General features: G+C 31.9%; 1 protein-coding gene across 1 annotated transcript in view; it reads right to left on the reverse strand.

The window, feature by feature from the left end:
- Positions 1–6,920, reverse strand: part of LOC122268874 (SCAN domain-containing protein 3-like) — a 73,537-nt gene extending 66,617 nt beyond the window's left edge. The window contains exons 1-2 of the mRNA XM_043039648.2: positions 6,774–6,920; positions 559–668 (exon numbers count right to left, since the gene is read on the reverse strand). Coding sequence (XP_042895582.2) covers positions 559–668; positions 6,774–6,920 — 257 coding nt within the window. The remainder of the gene's footprint in view (positions 1–558; positions 669–6,773) is intronic.
- Positions 6,921–20,485: the final 13,565 nt, after the last annotated feature.

Genomic DNA, 20,485 nt, shown 5'->3' on the forward strand with positions numbered 1-20,485 from the left:
GGTCAAGTGTCACTGCCCAGTATGCATTTAACCGGTACTCCGAGCACTGATGTTTCTCCAAATCTATCCTCAGAAGATTATTGAATAAGTATATTAATATCAACGAATAAATTAAAATCAAATCGGGTATAATAAATATTTTGGACATTCACCAAAGCTGTGATTGTTGACATTATAAGTGTAAGGTATGTGTAACTCAATTATTTCATGAAATAAGTAGACAAATCAGTTAAAGTATATAATGGGGGGAAAATTCCATACTTTAACTAGTTATTCTATGAAATAACTAATGATAGACCATTAAAGTGAAAAATAAAACAATTTCAAAGTTATTTTATAAATTAATTGATCGTAAATGGTTAAAATCTCCCAAAAAATACATTTTATCTATATTTGCGGATGCTTAATTGATAAATAATGAGAAAAAGCAGATGATATAATTTAATATAAATATATAATTTAATTTAAATATGTCATTTATAAATATATAATTTATCAATGCACCTTCTATATTTTGCTTCTAAAAGCAACAAAATAAAGCGTATACACGCACCTCACTCCAAATCAGCTATAAGCGGTTCATTACTGTGATTTGTGCTAAAATTTAAGCGTAATTTTTCCTTTCCTGAGAGTTTCCTGTAATTTATAAATCCTAACTGGCAGTGAGCCTGAAACAAATTGAAGAAAATTAATATCACAACATAAATAAAATGGTTTTGAGTGTTGTTTCCCTTATTTGGCTATACTTTTGTGAAGTATCACCGTTCATTATTTTTTTTTTTTAGGGNNNNTTTTTTTTTTGGGGGGGGGGGTGCATTATGCAAGACATAGAATGCTTGCAGAATCTTCCAAATAGAATCAATAATAAGTTAATATCAAAATTATTTAAATTAAATCAATAATAATTCTTTCGATTAAAATAATATAAATAATAAAAAAATGAAAAACATTTATTAAAAGTTATATTTTGCTTGGAATGGCGTGTAATAATTTTTTAATTCGCATAAAAAGTTCTCGGAGTATGGCAAAATACGCGAAAAGTAACATTAACATGAAGGAGTCGGAAACTTTCGACTGACCAAACTATTGGGTCCAGACTGCGGTTAATCCTTATATTTTGAAGGTAGAAGACGGGATACCCTGGTTGGTCCAAGAGTTCGTGGATTCGACCCAAACTGCCGTGTTGTAAATGGTGGCATGATGCACGTCACCATTTATCTCTTTTATCACCATTATTAAATCTGTCGACACCCGAAGTCCTCCAGTTCCCATAACAAATCAATACCTCTGAGGGTACTGATCCAGGAGTTTCCTTGTCATCTGGATTGGCTCAAAATGACAAGGCTACGGAGTTGAACATTAGTAGTCGTAAACCCAAAATTGGGTCGGCTGTTCAGCAACGGATATAATAATATATTTTGAAAGTCAGAAATCCGAATCTGTCAAAATTTTATCTTTAATCAGAGAAAGTGCATTTTTGTGTCTCATTTCGTAACTTAATATATCGTTTGCACTAATTAATTACCATATTTGAGGTCACCCCTTGAACCATCAAGATAGAGTCCTAAGACGTGATGATCCGATCATTAGATCAATAGTTAGTCATGGAATCTATTTTTTTAGTTTGCCCACTGCGTATTTATTACACTTAAGTGTGTACAGATAAAATTGCTACATGATTTAATGATTTTAGTAAAAAAGTTTTTGACAGTTTTGGATTAGTTTTCGACTGTATGATTTTAGTCAGGACCGTATAAATCATTGCGCCTTAAATCCAGCCAACCCTGCTTTAATTAACAGTGGAAAAAAATAGGACACAATATTTTTCTCAATTCTACTCTGGACAGAGCAACCCAATGGATAAATCGCAGAAAAAATGCTCAATTCAAACGCTGTCAAAAATATTTTTCTTGAATATCGTTTCGACTCTAAAAAGAAGCTCCGTTTTTAGCTGAAAAGTTCTTCTTCTTCTATTATGTAACTGGAAGCGGTTTGCTTTTAAAAACTTTTATCCGAAAGTGCAACTATCTTTTGTGAAATGCTATTTATTTTCCCTTCATCTTTCTCCAAAGCGTTTGTTGTGAGTGATTGGCAACTTTTTAGTTTTTTTCCCCTCCATCATGAAAGAAATTCAAGAAAAGGGTAAACTGCAACGAGTGTTTTTCTCCACAACTGAAGAAGGATATGTTTGAGTTCTGTATCGGAGTTCAATAAGAAAATTCTCAAACGAAATTCTTTTATTTCAGCTTTTTTCCAGTTTTATTTTCAGTCCTTTAGAGCTTTTGATTGAGTCGACAGATTTCTTAAACTCAAAACTGCATTTTAGTTTATTTTGAAGTGAAAACCGCATAATATATAGAGAGAACGAAAATAAATATTTAGTTTAGTCAATAATTAACAAAAACATTTCCATACAAAACTTTTTCTGCAGAAAAATAAGAAAATTATCTGATTTATAAAACAATTAAAATAATTTTAGCAATTAAGTGCAGTGATATAGAAGTTTTTCGTCTTTTATCCTACTCTGTTATATTTTCTCCTGCGTTGCTTGCAAGAACCAAAACCGGTTCTTTTTTATTTTCCAAGAGTGCTTAAGATCGGTTCATTAAAATAATTGATAGACCTATTACGATAATAGTTAGCACAAAAAAAAAAACTAAAATCTTTTTAAAATTCTAATTGGATAATTCCAGTGAAACCTCTCTGGAGTCACCATCCTCTGTTCCATTGTAAAATGATCGTTAATAGAGGTTGGTCATTCTTAGAGGTTACCTTCATAGGCTTCGAAATGTTATCGAAGGTACATGAATTTTCGAAAACAATTTTAATTTCAGTCAGTGTCATTTTTTTGGATCCAAAATGTCAATTGTGTTGGCATCATGAAAACCGGATCAACTAGCAAAATTAGCGCCAATAAAAATGACCCCTGCTTCTATCATTATGGATTATAACAAATTTATCAGTTATGAATGATAAAACTATTTTAAACAAATAAAAAAATTTGTTTTTAGTTTAAGTTTAATTTCATATCCTAAAATTTAGTTAGCTTTAAAAAATGAGAATAGGTTTGTTTGTTTGAGATGTTTAGTTTTTACTAAACTAATATTGTTTTTCTAGTTTGACTTTTAAATCTAAAAATGAATCATAGTTAGCATCGTGTTTAGTGCACTCTGACTGCAGGCATGAGGTTGTCAATCTCTTTCATTGATCGTCAAAAAGAGCTCTCTAAATTAAAGCAACTCACAAATATTTTGAATACATTTGTATCTACATATTTATTTTCTTAATATTTTTTGGATACTTTTTCGTGTTTCCTTATTTGACTTTTTCCGAATTTGGTGCAGGGGTTTGTACAGTGGCTGGAGGAAGTTTTGATGGTGTCTCCGAAAGGGTTTCTTCAACACAAAGGTTTAATTCCGTGCCCCCCCCCCTCCTCAAAAGTGGTCGCAAATAGAGGAGGTCGTTACACAGAGGTAGTCTTTCCTGGAGGTTTCACTGTACTAATGTTTCTTAATAGAAATTATTTCTATTCCCACTTGTTCTTCTTCATTCCTTTACACTGGACTATAAACTTATAGAATTTACATCATATTAAATTCTTTAACACCTTCCATTTATTAGACATAAATCATATTGAAAGAGATTATTGCTCTTACTTTTGCACTTCTTCTTCTTCATTCCTCTACACCAGAGGTCGCCAAAGTGGTCTATATAAACCCCCAGGGGTCTATTTAACATAAGCGGGGGTCGATCTGAGCCAGGGGGTCGAATGGGGGTCGATTCGAACCGGAAGGGTCGATTGGTCGAAGGATTATTAGTGTTTTTCAGATATGTGACAATTAGAAATAAAAAAAGAAGACTTGGAAATATAAGCAGGTAATCTTCAAAAATTGAGTGACGATTTTAAACTGCGTTTTGTTGATTTGGAAAACATTGACATCCCTGATTGGATTATTGTGCCATTTTCTGCTCAAATTGAAAACGTGGACATCAACCTGCAAGATGAGCTTGCTGAATTATTATGGGGATTTGAAGCAAAGACGCTTTTTAAAAATTTAACAATAAGCGGATCCTTAAAGTGATGCTTGAAAATACTAGGAATTAGAANGTGAAAACAATCCCACGGACAATGCGACGGATTTAAGGTTATGTCAAGGTACGTCTCTTGTGAATATCAATTGATTGTTAGGTTTTCTCTTTTCTAATTGCCATTTATATTTCACCAAATGCAGCCATAAGGGATATTCAATTATTTATTGCAAAATCCTTATTGCCACTATCCACTGCAGGTTCACAAGCTCTGGCAGACGTTATTGGTGAAGAAATTGATTATTGTAAGCGGCCTGTGATCCTTGTGTGAATTTCTCGTTACCTGAAGCTGAAACATTATTAACCTTCCTTAAAAACAAATTTGGATTGGAAATAATAAATGGTAGGAATGATCCAACAACCAAAGGGGTAATTGATGCAGTTTTTGCAAGAAATATTGAAAAAATAGAACTCAAACATTTCGTATCTTACTTTAGTTATCATAATCCCATTGTAAATGTTATAGATTTGGATATTTCTCTACTCGAAAATGATAATTAAAAAATGGGATCAATTGTGAATTGTAAGAAATTTTAATAAAGTTTGTCTTAAAGAAACAATATGATTTCACTAAAAATCAATTTCTACCCCTTCCTATTTTCATTTCCACATTACGAAGTTTCACTTCTTACGGGCGGAGGGACTCCACGCACTATTTTTTACTTTGGTGCACCATATGATTCCATATATTTCTAAAATAAAATATTTTCGTTATTTATCAAATTTAATTCTTCAATAAAGCAGGAACTGCTGTGTTATTTAATATTTTCATCACTCTTGCCTACGTCTTGACACTGGAATAATATATGGACTAGAGCCATTGAATTAGACCGGCCGACTTATCATTTATTTTTAGAGCAAAGAGCTAACATAAGCACATAACATAACTAATACTAACATAACGTTGACTTGCGAACTTGTTTTCTCCAATATTGCTCGATAGGTCAGCTCTGATAGTATAGGAGCCTTAATATGGACTAAAACCCCTGAATTAGACTCATCCGCCATTTTGATGCAAAAGCTTTTCTCCCAATAATTAAGAGCTACAAGATTTGGCAACTTATCGCTACAAACGATGTTAATCTCGACTAGGATAATCAGTAAAGAAAAGCGAGCGTTCATCGATTTTCATTGTTTATCGGAAACTTTTTTTTTAGACTTATACAAATTCACTGCAAATTTTATTACCAGTTGAAAGTTTCAAATAAAAAAAATTTGTATCTGCCACATGCCAATTGCATCAATCTTTTTTGAAAAAAGATTTCAAAGTAAATTTGGAGCTTCATTTTACCATCTTTCCTATTTATTTCTAGTTGATATTCTTCAAAATGAACCAGCAAAAATATTTAGAATACTTTTTTTTATTTTCATACTTAAATTAAACCACATTAATAGATTTAGAGTTTAAACGTTTTAAACATACTCCCATAAAATTTTCTGACACAGAAATTAATAATTCCAGCAACTTAACACAAAAATTTCAAAGAAAATAAAACATTGATAGATCTAAAAATACATGAAAGATCGCATATGAAATCGATTTCTTATGATAAATGCAAACAAACGGTTTGAATTTTAGGCAATATATTACCATAAGTAAATAAAAAAAAAACAACTTTAATCGAGCAAGGATCAAAAAACTAATTACCTGATACAAGGTAATTACCTGATTACCTGATAAAAAGAAATACAATAAAAAGCAGGTAAATATTTATTTTTAACAAAAGGAAATACTTGAAAGTGAATACAAAACAATTCTGAGATAAGTTCGGCGAATTCAGCCAATCTCTTAACCTTTATTTATTGGTTTTATTGCACATAAACACTTAATTAAATGTTAAATTAATAAATGTTGCTTAAAAGTCATATTTTAAATAAATATATACATAATGCAATTTTCAAAGAAAATTCCTTTTTTTTTTTGGTACATTGTTAAAACTGTACAATTCAAGTAACCCTTAAAGTTATTCACTTATTTTTTCTAATAAAAATAGACAAAAACAAGCATTGAAAAACAAATTCCAACAACTTAATATCGTTTATATAAACTCATGTTTGTGAAAATTGCAACACCATGAAGGACTTATGCGAGTGAGCTGAAATTTTCAGGAAATGCAAAGTAGAGCATGATATGCAAATGATTAGAATTTCAGACCCGTAGCGCATTCGCATGTTGAGCAGCGCCCTCTGAACGGCGGATGGATCCGAATAAATAAACGGCTGTAGCCAAGCGAGTATGGTTATCGGTGGTTATCTGCTAGTGGTAAACGTTAGCTTAGTCATTACTTATGCCCATTCGACGAAAGAGAGCGAGATTTCAACAACTTACGGATTTTAAACGGGGGAGAATCATCGGCCTTCGTGAAGCTGGATTATCTTATCGTGCAGTAGCCGCTCGTGTGCTGCGTAACAGGATCACAGTGATGCGTGTTTGAAAGCAGTGGGACGAGTGTCGGACAACTCGGAAATCCGGGAGTGGACCCTGAAATGTCGCGTCAGTTCGCGATGATAGACACCTGTTCGGCGTTGCGCTAACGGACAGTACGGCTCTCTCTAGACAACTGGCAGCTCGGTGGGCAATAGCTACAGGTGTTTCATTGTGTGCTTCATTAATTCGTAGACGTCTGCTGCAGCGTGGACTGCGCGCAAAGACTCCTTTATACGGGATCCCCCTCACGCTAAACCTTCGCCGCTTGCGGCTGCAATGGGCCAACCAGCATAGGGACTGGCTTGCTGATTGATAGCGCGTCGTGTTTTCTGACCAATCTCGCTTCAATTTGTGGTACCATGATGGTCGCATTCGTGTCAGATGCTATGCCGGTGAACGCCATCTTCCGGAGTGCGTTATCGAACGCCACAGTGGACGAACACCCGGGGTAATGGTCTGCGGTGGACCATCATATCATGGACGATCTCAATTGCTACGAATTGTGGGTAATCTGAACAGCAACCGGTACATCAGTGAAGTTCTACAGCGCAAGCTGTTCCCTTCTTTCAAGCCTTGCCAGGTGCTGTATATCAACAGTACAATGCCCGCCCTCATATTGCTAGGACTGTTCAATCCTTCCTTGCATCGTGACAGGTACAACTTCTTCCTTGGCCGGCGTATTCCCCGGATATGTTGCCGATTGAACATGTGTGAGATTTCGTTGGTCGGCGTCTCGCTCGTAATCCTCGTCCTGTTGCTTCTTCAGACGAACTTGGGGTATGCATACAAACAGTATTGAATTCTCTTCCTCAGACAGACATTCAAAGTTTGCTTGACTCCATGTCATGTTGTGTAGCAGCACTTATTGCGGAGCGTGGTGGTTATACAAAATACTGATTTCGATCTCTTGTTATTGTTTATTTGCTTTGAAAGTTTAATCATTTATTTGTACCACTACCACTCAACTGTGTATTAAATTTCACTCAATTATGACGATTCCTTCATGGTGTTGCAATTTTCACAAACAGGAGTTTACTACGTATGTAAGTAAATAAATGAGTATTTACCTCACATAAGCGAGTGTATCTTCTGCAATTTATTAACCTTTTCTTTATTCTTTTAAGTAATTCATTCTAGATTCTTACACAAAGATTTAAATTATTTCCTTACATATTTCTTACCTAACACAAAGACAAGCAAGAAGCGATGTAGAATATAAACAAAATAATTATGCATCGAAATTTCCAGGTACACGAAACAAAAATATATCCCGGTTACAATAAAATACATGAACAAATAATAAATCTAAGTTAAATATAAGACGTAAATTAGAAAGAATTATATATCAACGAATTAGATGTGTGATACGGTGCTGCATTTAATTAACTTCACGTTAATTAACATTCTAACTTATATGAAGAAACTAAGCTAAACTTTAACGCGCCATTTTGCTTATGAACGATCAGCTGGTGCTGACGTCATGGGTCACATGTTGTGGAAAGCCATGATCTTCTTCTTCTTCTTCAAGATTGTATACATAGATGCCGACTGAGAAATCCTAGTTCACCGCAATATTTTGAAATGGAAACGAAGCAACAATTAAATAAAGCTTAATTTGCTTGATTTTCTTAACACTTAAAAACTTCTCGGCATACTTAACAAATCTTATTTGTTTAAATTGCTTATCCATAGTGGTGAACAAAATTGTTTTACACCAAAGTTTAATAAATCGAAAATGAAATGGAAAAGCATTACATTTACTTCTACTTTAACATTTACTTCCTTAAATATTCAAGAAAATTCTTTCATTAAAATAAGGAAAGATGGGTGTATATGATTATGTTATAAAGAGAGTATACATTCGATGATTAAGGAAACTTAAGATGTGATTTTTTTTTTTTAGATTATTTTTATTTTAAAATTTTTTAACAGCTAAATATTTGTCTCAAACAAAATATTATGTGAAAACTAAAAGCTAATTTTCAACCAAACTGAATAATAATATAATTATTCCATTGAGACGTAAATATTCTTTACATTCAAGAAAAACGTAAGAACATTTTATTCGAAATAATAATTCTTTTTACTAGACAATAATTCCATATTTTCACATACATTTAAATATATATATCCAGTACTTTCATTAAATAAATTCGCTTTTTTTCTGCCGTAACTCTAGTTATTATACCTCTTTCTTGAGGGCATAGAACCAGGAACCTAATCACCTCGATAAATTTATTCATTTATTTATAATAATTTATTTAAAAGAATGATTAGATATTAACTCGTTTATTTACGCCCTAAACAAAAATCTTTTATTGGAAAAACTAACAATAACTCAATTTTAAAATTCTTTTAAAAATCAACGAGCATTACTAGTTTAATGTTGAAATCATTGTGTTTTATTCAATTTCTTTCTAAACTATTTACGGTATAAATCTTAAATGCTCCAAGAAAAGCTTCATATCTTTTTGCTCCAAATAGTTTCCAAATATATGAGTACTTGAAACTACACATTATTTCGGTTACAGAGCCTATATTTTTAAGGCAGTGAATTGTACAATATATCACTCTATTTTATATGTTTGGTGTTAGTGAATACTCAATATTTCACTATTTATTTTTGTAAATAAAATATCTCTTGTTTATTGATAGCACTTTATTAAAAGTTCTCAGTGAAGAGTAATATGAATAAATGAATAAATGCTTCTGATGTTGCTTTTTTTAAATATTTTTTTGTAGGCAATAGAAGATTTAACTTGAAAAAATGGCGAAAATAGTTTCAGATCTAAAGCAACTAAAACATTTAGTCGAGTTTAGCACCCCAAAAACGTAGCAGATGTAATTTACAAGAAATGAAAATACCAGCCGATTTTAATAGGTAACGACTATTTTTGAGGTCTATTGCTTGAACTAGCAATACGATATTCTTTTTTTATGTCATGAATTTTTTCCCTGCTGTGACACCTTATTACTCTATTTTACTTCGTTGTTATTTTTTATTTTATTTTGAGAATAATAATTTGAGAGAGTCAAAATTAGCACAAGATTGAAAATAATACCCGAAAACTAATCACTAATTGCTGACCAGAGCATGAGCACGCAGAGAACGGAACAGGCTATTATTTATCCAAAATAGTAATTGCTGACATAAAGGCAATCCAAAAAAATATTCTTGTTTGAATTGCTTTAAAACAAAGTAGGACCAAATGTTTAGAAGTTTAAAATGCCTTTCGGTGTAGAAAAAGTCATTAGAAAGCAAATGTAAGTTAATTTATTTCTGGATACCACACTTACAATCTGAAAAGTATTCTTACTTTTGTGACTCTTTAAGTTTTATGATTGTATACTGCTAATGGCACTAATACATTGAAGACAAATGGGCTTAATCCTAGTATACGTTACTCGTTGGAATTTTTGACTTTGGCAATATTTGGTAAAGTGATAAAGTTTGCAATGTAGTTGCAATCTGTAGTTACAATAGAGAATGTAGTTGATATCTGTAGTTCTAATTTATAATTGCTTATTATTTCATGTTATATACATTCATTTATGATTTACATTTTTTTCCATGGTATGTTTATGTAGTTTCCATTTTCAGGTCACAAAATTTGTATGTGTCTGCCTACGCCAATTCTTGGCAATAATCGTAAACACGTCATTTTGGCGTTGACAACAGTTTGGCGTACTAGCCAACGTGTCATTTCGGTGTTGAAGATTTTCTTCATAATCACGCCAACTACTAGGATATTACTGAAAGACCCAAACAATCGCTATTCTGTACTATTGACCACAATGAAGCAAAATTAATGACTTAATACTAATACGCGTTACACGGTGGATTTCGCGACATGGGATATGTTTAGGAGGACGATAAGGTATCCAATCTTTGAGTGGTATGTTTTTTCTTCACAATATGATTACGTACTTGACATTTTCAGGTTACGATTTTCCATGTTTCTGACTACGCTAATTCTTGGCGACAATCGTAAAAACGTTTTCGGCATTGGCAACAAGCATCAAAACATCATTTCGCTGTTGGAGACATTTTTCAATATCTCGCCAAGCACGTAACGTATTCTAGGATTTTACCAAATTAATTTTGGCAATAGGTACTAATTGAAATTTTAATGAAAAGCTGTGGGGCTAAAAAGAAAAATTAAGGGAGAAATGGCACTAATTCAATAACGGAAAAATAGAAACGTAAAAAATCTCATTGTTATTATTGTCGCCAATGATAGTTGCATAGTTAATTTTTGTAAAAAGTTCTAATTAAAGGGAATAAATAAGCTATTACTATAAAGAGAAATGAATGGAGAAATGATTCTAATTCGTTTAGGAGTAATGTAAAAAACTGCCAAACCAAGTAGTATTGACGCCAATGATGCTTAATTAATTTTTGAAATACCCACTACTTGTGGTGCAGTTTTAATAAATACGAAATATACGAATAAAGGTACAAGGCATTGTATTAAAATATTTGGTGTCTGTTGAAACAGCATCAATACTGTGCAGCTTTAAGAAAAAATACTGTAAAAGAGGTTTTCTACTGATCTACGAAAGTGATAAGTAGCGGAGAAAATTACGTGATAGTGATAAATTTTTACTGTCATTAGTGGACCTCGAGCAACAGCAGCATGCCAAATGATACTGAATGTAGTTAATCTTTATTTTGATGGGATGATTTACTAGAAATGTGTTTTTCTCAATCTAATAACGAAAAGCCACCAGATAGGGCAAAATATATAAATATTTTTAAAAAAAACCTTTCAGCTTTAATAGTTACGAGGTTTGTTTTCTAAGAAAGCGCCGTTTTGTTGTGTACACTATTAGAAGACGAGTGCGTCGCATCCCGGCATTCCTTGGGAACAACTGTGCCCAGTTGCAGCTGTGTAGGTAAACTGTAGGTCAGTTCTGTGTCTTTTAAATGTTCAAATTTAAAAGTAGCCCTTCACGCATGAGATACGGTCAGTGATAAGTTTTTAGTCTGTAAAAAACCTGTCTGCTGCGTACATTCACAGGCAGATTTGTGAAGCAGCAACAGTCCCTGCCATGCTGACCGGGAATTTTGCTACTGGTATGACCATAGAGTTGAAATAGTAGGTAGAGGAACCAAGTTCGTTTTATTCCTTCCGAAAAGACACGCCATAGATAGCAAGCAAAGAGTTACAATCACGTGACGGAAAGAGTGCAATACTTGGCGCAGTATCACAAATGTTGGCGCACTAAGTTTTTAAACAGCTTTATTTCGATATTACCGATGCGCAAATAATCGGAGCATTTGAAAGAGAGAAAAAAAATATTTTCGTTAATCATATTTCTTTAATATTATTAAATGGGTTTTTAAAACATGAGGAGTTTTTTTTCTCTTAACAAATAATTTTTAATTAAAGTACTGCCTTTNTAATTAATTTTTGAAATACCCACTACTTGTGGTGCAGTTTTAATAAATACCAAATATACGAATAAAGGTACAAGGCATTGTATTAATATATTTGGTGTCTGTTAAAACAGCATCAATACTGTGCAGCTTTAAGAAAAAATACTGTAAAAGAGGTTTTCTACTGATCTACGAAAGTGATAAGTAACGGAGAAAATTGCGTGATAGTGATACATTTTTACTGTCACTAGTGGACCTTGAGTAACAGCAGCATGCCAAATGATACCAAATATAGTTAATCTTTATTTTGATGGGATGATTTACTAGAAATGTGTTTTTCTTAATCTAATAACGAAAAGCCACCAGATAGGACAAAATATAGAAATATTAAAAAAAAAACTCTCAGCTTTAATAGTTACGAGGTTTGTTTTCTGAGAAAGCATCGTTTTGTTGTGTACACTATTAGAAGACGAGTGCGTCGCAACGAGAGTTTGCGTCGTATCCCGGCATTCCTTGGGAACAACTGTGCTCAGTTGCAACTGTGTAGGTAAACTGTAGGTCAGTTCTGTGTCTTTTAAATGTTCACATTTAAAAATAGCCCTACACGCATGAGATACGGTCAGTGATAAGTTTTTAGTCTGTAAAAAACCTGTTTGCTGCATATATTCACGGGCAGATTTGTGAAGTAGCAACAGTCCCTGCCATACTGACCGGGAATTTTGCTACTGTTATGACTCTCTCCGCTGCTCAGATCCCAGCTTTATTGGACTCTCTTGGTTGGGAAGTTTTGGACCACCCCTCCCTACAGTTCGGACCTTGAGGCTGATTGATTTTAATCTTTTTCTACATTTCAAACAACGTTTTGGGCGGCAATCACTACAACGATGACAAATACGTGGAAACGGCCTTGACCTCTTGGTTAACGGAGCAGGGGACAAGTGTGCATGAAGACGATATTCTAAATCTAGTCGTAAGGTAAGATTAGTGTTTAAACAAACTTGGCAACTATGCTGAAAAACGAAAAAAGTGAAACGTTTGTAGAATCTGAAAATAAATTTGCTTCTTGAAAATTTTCTTTCGTTTGGTTTTTATTTTCAGACGGCCCTTACTTAAAAAACAAGTTTCACATGTCAGTTTATGCCCTTTAGTTTTGTGCACAATTCCGTAGCTTTGTTCTATTGACTATTTTTGTCTTCCTACACGACTAAAAGGAACGGATATTCAACGTGTTCAGATAATATAATGTGAAACCATATTTTTGTTGGTACAAAGAGCCCAAATAGACCGCATGACATTTTCTTTCTAGCGTCAACGTCAAACTATCTGGCGTCAATAAATATGATTATTTAGTTGAAGAAGATGTGATTGTAAAGATGGAAGGAAAACAGAAACCTTTCAATCACGAATCGTATTTCAAAGATGTTATAATGGATAACTATGACGTCATAAAGCCATTTGTGGGGAGAATCGGCTCAGAATACTTGGATCTCAATTTGGCTGAAGTAATTTAGTAATGCTTACATACATTTTCACTAGTTTATTTTTAATTATACTTAATCTCTTACTTTTATTTTACATGATTTAACTGTTATTTATTTTCACAATATATTTATCGAATATATTCAATAAGCAATGTGGAAAAAAAAGGGACTACCCTGAATAACTTTTTATCTTATGCTTGGATCGTCACGTTCTAGGACTCAATCTTAAAGGTTCGAGAAGGGGACTTCAAATAAGATAATAAATTAGTGCACACGATATTTTAAGTTAGAAAAGCAGACCCAAAAACGTACTTTTTTTGAATAAACATACTTTTTTCCCCCCACGGATTCGCATTTTTAACCCCCAAAATATATGGATAGCCGCAATCTGGAAAATATAGTCCCCATTGTTTGGTCAGGAGAGCGATTCAAAGTTTAGACCTCTTAATGTTATTTTTACTTTTTGCGTATTTCACCCTATCTTGAAAACTCTTTAATCGAATTGAAAAATTTGTGCTCGCAATTCGTTTTAAAGTATCTAATTTTACATGGCTAAGTACAAAATTTGAAAGAACTCGGTCGAATAGTTTCTGAGAAATCGAATTTTAAATTTGCCACTTTTTAACAATTTCTCAGGAACCGAATTTGCTCAAATTTTGTATTTTGCCATGTTTAATTAAACACTCTGAAATTATGCAAAAAAGTTTATACCTTTCAGTTCAAATATTTTCGGCTAATATTAAATAAAATAATAAAAAATAATAAATATTTACTAAAACTTATTTTTGGGAAAAACGAATGTTATAATTGCGTGCAAAAATGTTTTGATTTGCTTCAAAAGTTCTCAAGATAAGGTGAAATACACGAAAAGTGAAATTAACATTAAAGGGTCTAAACTTTTAACGGCTGTCCTGACCAAAGTGTGGGGACCGTATTTCTCTGATTGCGGCTACTTCCTATATTTGAAGGGTCAAAAATTCGAATCTACCAAAAAAAACGGGTGTATTTATTCAGTACAAGTACGTTTTGTGTCTGATGTCGTAGCTTAAAATATCGTCTGCATCAAATAATTAGCATATTTTAGGTCACCTTCTCGAACCATTAAGTTTATGTCATAGAATGTGATGATCCGATCATTTGATCAAAAGTTATTCGGGGTGGTTCATTTTGTACCTAAAAAGTTTTTTTGTTTTCGTTTTTAATATACTTAGTTAAAAGACTATACTTATTACAAGCATGCAGGAGGCACATTATTGAGTAGCAACCCATAGATTATAAAATATTTGAAGCCCAATTTTTTGAATAAAACGTTTTTAAACAAGACGTTTAGAAAAAAGTGTCTAAAATGAACAGTTAGGTTTAATATAAGTTGGGTGCTTACTAAACGTTGTAAAAATCATTTCCGAGCAACTAGAACAACAGTTTTAAATGCGTTACATGATTAAAATAAAAAATATACATATTAGAAAAAGACAATCGACATGGTTTAAGCGCTTAAAAACAGACGCCCGTTTTCAAGACTTGCCAGACGTGAAAGAAACAAAACAAAAGTGATTTTAAATATCAAGCGTAAAGCTTCAGATGAAAAATGGGAAAACGCATGTGAGAAACAAAACTAGAAAAACCATAGTAACCGAGAGAAAAAAAAATGCTGATTCCCTTGTTAATGACATTAGTTTTTCACAGCGTATGGAAAAGCATTTTACTTTGATTATTCCCCTTCGCATTTTTTTCTTCTGCTTTTCATTTTTTTCCTCAGCTACTGTAGTTTTCCTAGTTTTTTTCTTCTTTTTTCAGCTTTATCTTTCCATTTTTTGTTGACAACTTATTAGAGAAGATAATTAAGATCAAGTGTCAAATATAAAAAAAACTTATCATTTTAGGAGCAATATTATATTCATTTTGTAGATAATAAATAGCTTGCAAGTGAAAAAAAAGAAGACAGATCTTAAAATATTTCATTACAAAATTTGCAACGCTTTTAGAGGCATCAAGAGTTTAATTTTCAATGTTCCTAAAAATCACTCCCTTGAATTACCATACAAGAAGAATTTTCGAACTCTCTGGGAGTCTTGCACAGCTTGACATGAGGAAAGATAGACCCCCTGCCGAGTCTGTGGTTAGGGTGCCTGGATTTCTGAGCTTGACAGTCGCGTGGTACTAATTGATGATAGATGAAAACCTTTTGTCACTGCAAATGCTCTATCAGATAATTAACTTTAAGAAAATACTATAATATTGATAAATCTCGATAAGAAAAATTTTAATAATTTTTATTCATTATTATACTTCAGGGTTATTTTCTCAGTTCGCTAATTTTTACATCCTTAAGCAATATTTATCATTAAAATATATAGTTTTATTATTTAATAGTATGCATTGCTTAAACTATTTCCATAGAGTATAAAAAATTTTGTATTTAAATTATATTTTTAAGAAACTAAAATGTAAGTAAAATGTCATTACTGTTCCTTGTCACCAAACACACGTTTCTGAACTTTTTAAGTAATTTACTATTTTATGAAACTACTATTGCTACTAACAATACTTACTATATTATTACTATATTATCAAAATGCTACAGAGATAAATGCATTCGTATTCTAATGGGCAATGCGAAAAAAAACAGACCACTCTGAATAACTTTTGACTTAATGATTGGGTCCTCACGTTCTAGGACTCAATCTTAATCGCTCGAGGGGATGACCGCAAATAGGCTGATTAATAAGAGCAGACGATCTTTTAAGTTACGAAATTAAACACAAAAACGTACTTTCTCTGAATAAACATGCATATATTTTTCGACGAATTCGGATTTCTGACTCCAAAATATAAGGGGTTGCCTCAATCTGTGATACATAGTCCCCATAGTTTGGTCAGGAGAGCGATTGGTTTCAAAGTTTGGACCTCTTAATGTTAATTTTACTTTTTGCGTATTTCGCCATAAAATTTTTTTTAAACAGATAAGAATAATTTGCACTCAGCTATAAAAATCGCTTATCCAAACATAATTCCATACAAAATATTAATTAAAATAAATATTTATTATTTTTTTATTATTTTACTTAATAAAAATCGAAAAAACTGAATTGTAAGGTGTGAAAATTTTTACTAAAGTATGTAATTTTACACGGCAGAATGCGAAATTAGAGGGAAATCGGTTGAATAGTTCGTGAGAAATTGAATTTTGAATATACACCTTCTATGGGGACCATATATCCCAGATTGCGGCGATCCCCGTATATTTTGGCGAAGAGAAAAGAAAAGGTGTGTTTATTCAGAGAATGTAAGTTTTTATGTCTGATTTCGTAACTGAAAATATTGTCTGCTCTTATTAATTTTGGCATATTTGAAGGCACCCTCTTAAGCTATTAACATTGTGGAAATCCGATCATTAGTTTTTAGTTATTCAGGGTAAAACTTTTTTTTTCGCGCGCTCTACACAATCTACATTGTGCTAAAAGAAGGAATCTGTGAAAGTAAGTGCAGTTAATATTTATTTTATAATTTACTTTCCATTGTTCCTTTATAGCCAGAAGTTCGTGATACAGCAAATTCGAGTGATGCTTATAATCCTGAAATCAAAAAGTAAATCATAACGGAAGAAAGGCAATTATTTTCCCACGATTAAGAATAATTAATGTGCTAAACATCTCAACTTTTTGTTCAAGTTTTAAAAACTAATAACCTATTGAATTGAAATGTTCATATTTTTAAATATGTTCTTACGAAATTCTATTAATGCTTCTGTCTCTTAATCATGCACTTAAAATAAAATTTAAAAAAAAAAATGGAATAATTAAAAGTCAAATTCGACTTGATACCTGCAAGTGACATAGTGTGGGTATCGCAATTCTGATTGGTTGTTGAAAGGTGGAATTTGTTTACCTTAGCAACTGTTCTTTCCATCTTATTTCGAGTAAGCCAAGCCTGTTAATTACCAATTCTTTTAAGTAGCACAGCATATACTCTTTCACAAAGATTTCAATTCTACCACTAAATATTTACACAGAGACAGACACGAAGCCACGTAGAACATATACAAACTAATTATGCATCGAAGTAGCCAGGTTGCACAAAACAAAATTATATCACATGTTACAGTAAAATACACGAACAAATAATAAATCTGAATCAAGTAAAAGAAGTAGATATGTTTCAACAAATCCAATGTGCTATACGGCTCTGTATTGAATTTACTTAACGTTAATTAACATTCTAACTCATGTAGAGAAACTTAGCTCAACTTTAATACGCCATTTTTCTGATAAAGATTAGCTGCTGCTGACGTCATAGATCACATGTGTGGGTATGGGAGATCTTCTCCTTCTTGGAATGCAAGTACCCAAGTTTTTTCTCTATATAAAAGAAACTTTAGCGAAGCTGGTAAGGATATTCATATTTACGTTGCATTTTTTTCTGCTGCTTAAAAACGATTCAAGATTGGTGTGTAGAAAAACGTACAAATAGTTCGGTGAAATAAAAGAATTAACATTTGATAATTAGCTCACGAGTTATTGACTGTTTAAATTGTAATGTCACGTAGAAATGCCTCTACAGGCCTCAGAATTGCAATTACATAACAGAAATTTTGCTTCTAAAAGGATCATATATTTTATGAACTTCTTAAGATCACGAGTTCAAATTTCACGAGTTTCTAATTCCATTTTTCAAAGAATCAAGTTTAAAGAATTTAAAGTGTTTTTTTTTTGGATTTTTTTTCTTCACACTATCTTAATATTTTGTTTTGTCACACAAAATTATAAAATTAGGAAATTTTAAATTATGGAGGTGTGAGAATGGGTTGTTGGTTCGTGATAGGAACAGGAAGTTTCCTAGTCTAATAAATAAATGTTAAAAATATGCATTTGAGCGAGTCCCTTGTCTTTGAAAAGCTTCTTTTTTGTAGCCAAATTCTAGATAATTGAGCTAAATTTACTTATTGAGAATTCACAATTGTTAAGATAATTACTGATAAGATAATAATTTAAAACTGCAATTTTAAGTCAAAATTAAAATTTTTTTTAACATTATATTGGCTTTTTTCTAGGCAATTTTACATTAAATAATTTATTTTAAGACCAGATAAATTTATGTACTTTTTAAATATAATATTTCGTTGTTGTGTGCAAAAACAACCTATTTAAAAAAATAATTATCAAAAAAGTATTAATCAAATTAACTTATGAATCAATTTAAACGAAGACAAAAAGTGATTAAAAAACTTCTAGTTATGTTCAACGGAATGATTATAATCTGTAACAAGTTAAGTAAAAACCATTATTCCTATGGAGAGAGCTTGTTTGCATCGAAATATAGGTCAAATGGATGTTATCCTTAAGACGTAAAAATGACAACGAAGAAATCGTCAAGGCTGGTGAGCGAAGCGAGTAGGGTATGAAGTCCCCTAATTGTTAAAGCGTGACTTTTCGTGGGTATGATGATAAGAAGATATTACCATACGTTATATTATGTCAAAAAAGGTAATCTAAATGAATAGCAACTTGTTCTCTTTTAGTTCTTAGCAAACCACAAAATAACTGAGTTCACAAAATAAAGAACTTGAGAAAAATGTATCCTTTCTTTCCCCTTAACATTGTTTTGGAAAACACAGTCTCTGTTTTCACTTTTTATGCACTCTCTTACTGTAAAGCCTGTTTAGTGTTGTACGCATTTATTTGGATTCTTCCCCTCATGTCAGACACAATAAAATAGATAATTTGATTATAAACATATGGGAGATGCTTCGATCGGAGAAAAAAAAAATTATTTTATTTTTTACTTTTTTAAAAGCAAACAAATGAAAGAAATGTAATTCAACAAATGTTAGTTTCTTCAAATCTAACTGAAACACTTTCGTAATAAAAAGTGTGATGGGAGTTAAAAATTTCGATTATCCAGATTTATTATTTATATTTCAAATATTGCCTTTTTCATATTATTTTTTAAAATCTAAATTAGTTTTATACGAAAAAAAATAAAGAAAGCAGTTAATCTGTCATTGTCTAAAAACCGATCGAAAGCCTATTTTTCTATCAATTTTCGGTTCTATTAAAATTTAAGCTACAGTTTAAACGGTAATAATTATATCTCTGTCTTTTACAGACTGCGGTTAAAGATAACAGTTAATTATTAAAGGATAACAATTTGTTTAACTCATAAAGTTAATCATGAATCCTAACATTTTAGAACAATCTCGCTAACAATTTCACTATAAATTACTGACTAACTATATAAATCACTAATGAATTCAATCACTAGCAAAACTAAACTGAATTTATAATTCATTCACTCATTTTAATTGAAATTGCACTTATGATATAATTTATAGTTTTAAGGCTAACGTCGTTTTCCGAATTAAGTCGAACTACTGTCATTTTTCCAAATTCCAAAAATCTCTTTAACCAAATGCTAAAAAAAATAAAGCGCCAAAAATCTCTCGTATGTTTTTCTTTTTTAAATATTTGTGTGAGTGTTTATTCAGTATAGTTGCCTTTACTAGTGTCAGAACTATTTCTTGAATGTCTGATAACTTCAGAAACACTTACCCTAGGGTACTGAATTTTGGACATCGACTACAAGGAGCAATTTTAGTCTCCGATCCAAAAACTCGTTGAAAATTTTCAACTTGTTGGTTTAGGAGTAACGCTTGAAAAATTAATTTTCCGTATTGGTTTGGTATTTTGCGTTATTAAATTATAGAGGATTCTGTTGAGGGGGGGGATGTTTATTGTGAGGTCTTTAATGTTGAAATATTTTTATAAGTTGAATGATCACTGTGGATAGTGTTGCTACGTCACCAAATTAGTATTTCTAAAGTTATATGAAACCACGTTTTTGTCATGTTTATAGTTGCGATCTTCAAGCGTGTTTTAATAAAATCAACGATAATTGAAATATAGAAAAATGTATGCATGTACTAAAAAGAGAAGTGAATGAAGAAATAGAACTGATTCTTTTAGGGGAAACCGTTCAAAAACGTCATCATATTATTAACACCCATTATGCTTAATTAATATTGGTAATAAGTACTGCTGGTAATACTGCAATCGGTGTTGTTTTTAATAGGTAGAAAATGTAATAGGTAGTAGTTTTTAATAGGTAGAA

This window comes from Parasteatoda tepidariorum, chromosome 5 (genome assembly GCF_043381705.1).
Source record: "Parasteatoda tepidariorum isolate YZ-2023 chromosome 5, CAS_Ptep_4.0, whole genome shotgun sequence".
NCBI lineage: Eukaryota > Metazoa > Arthropoda > Arachnida > Araneae > Theridiidae > Parasteatoda > Parasteatoda tepidariorum.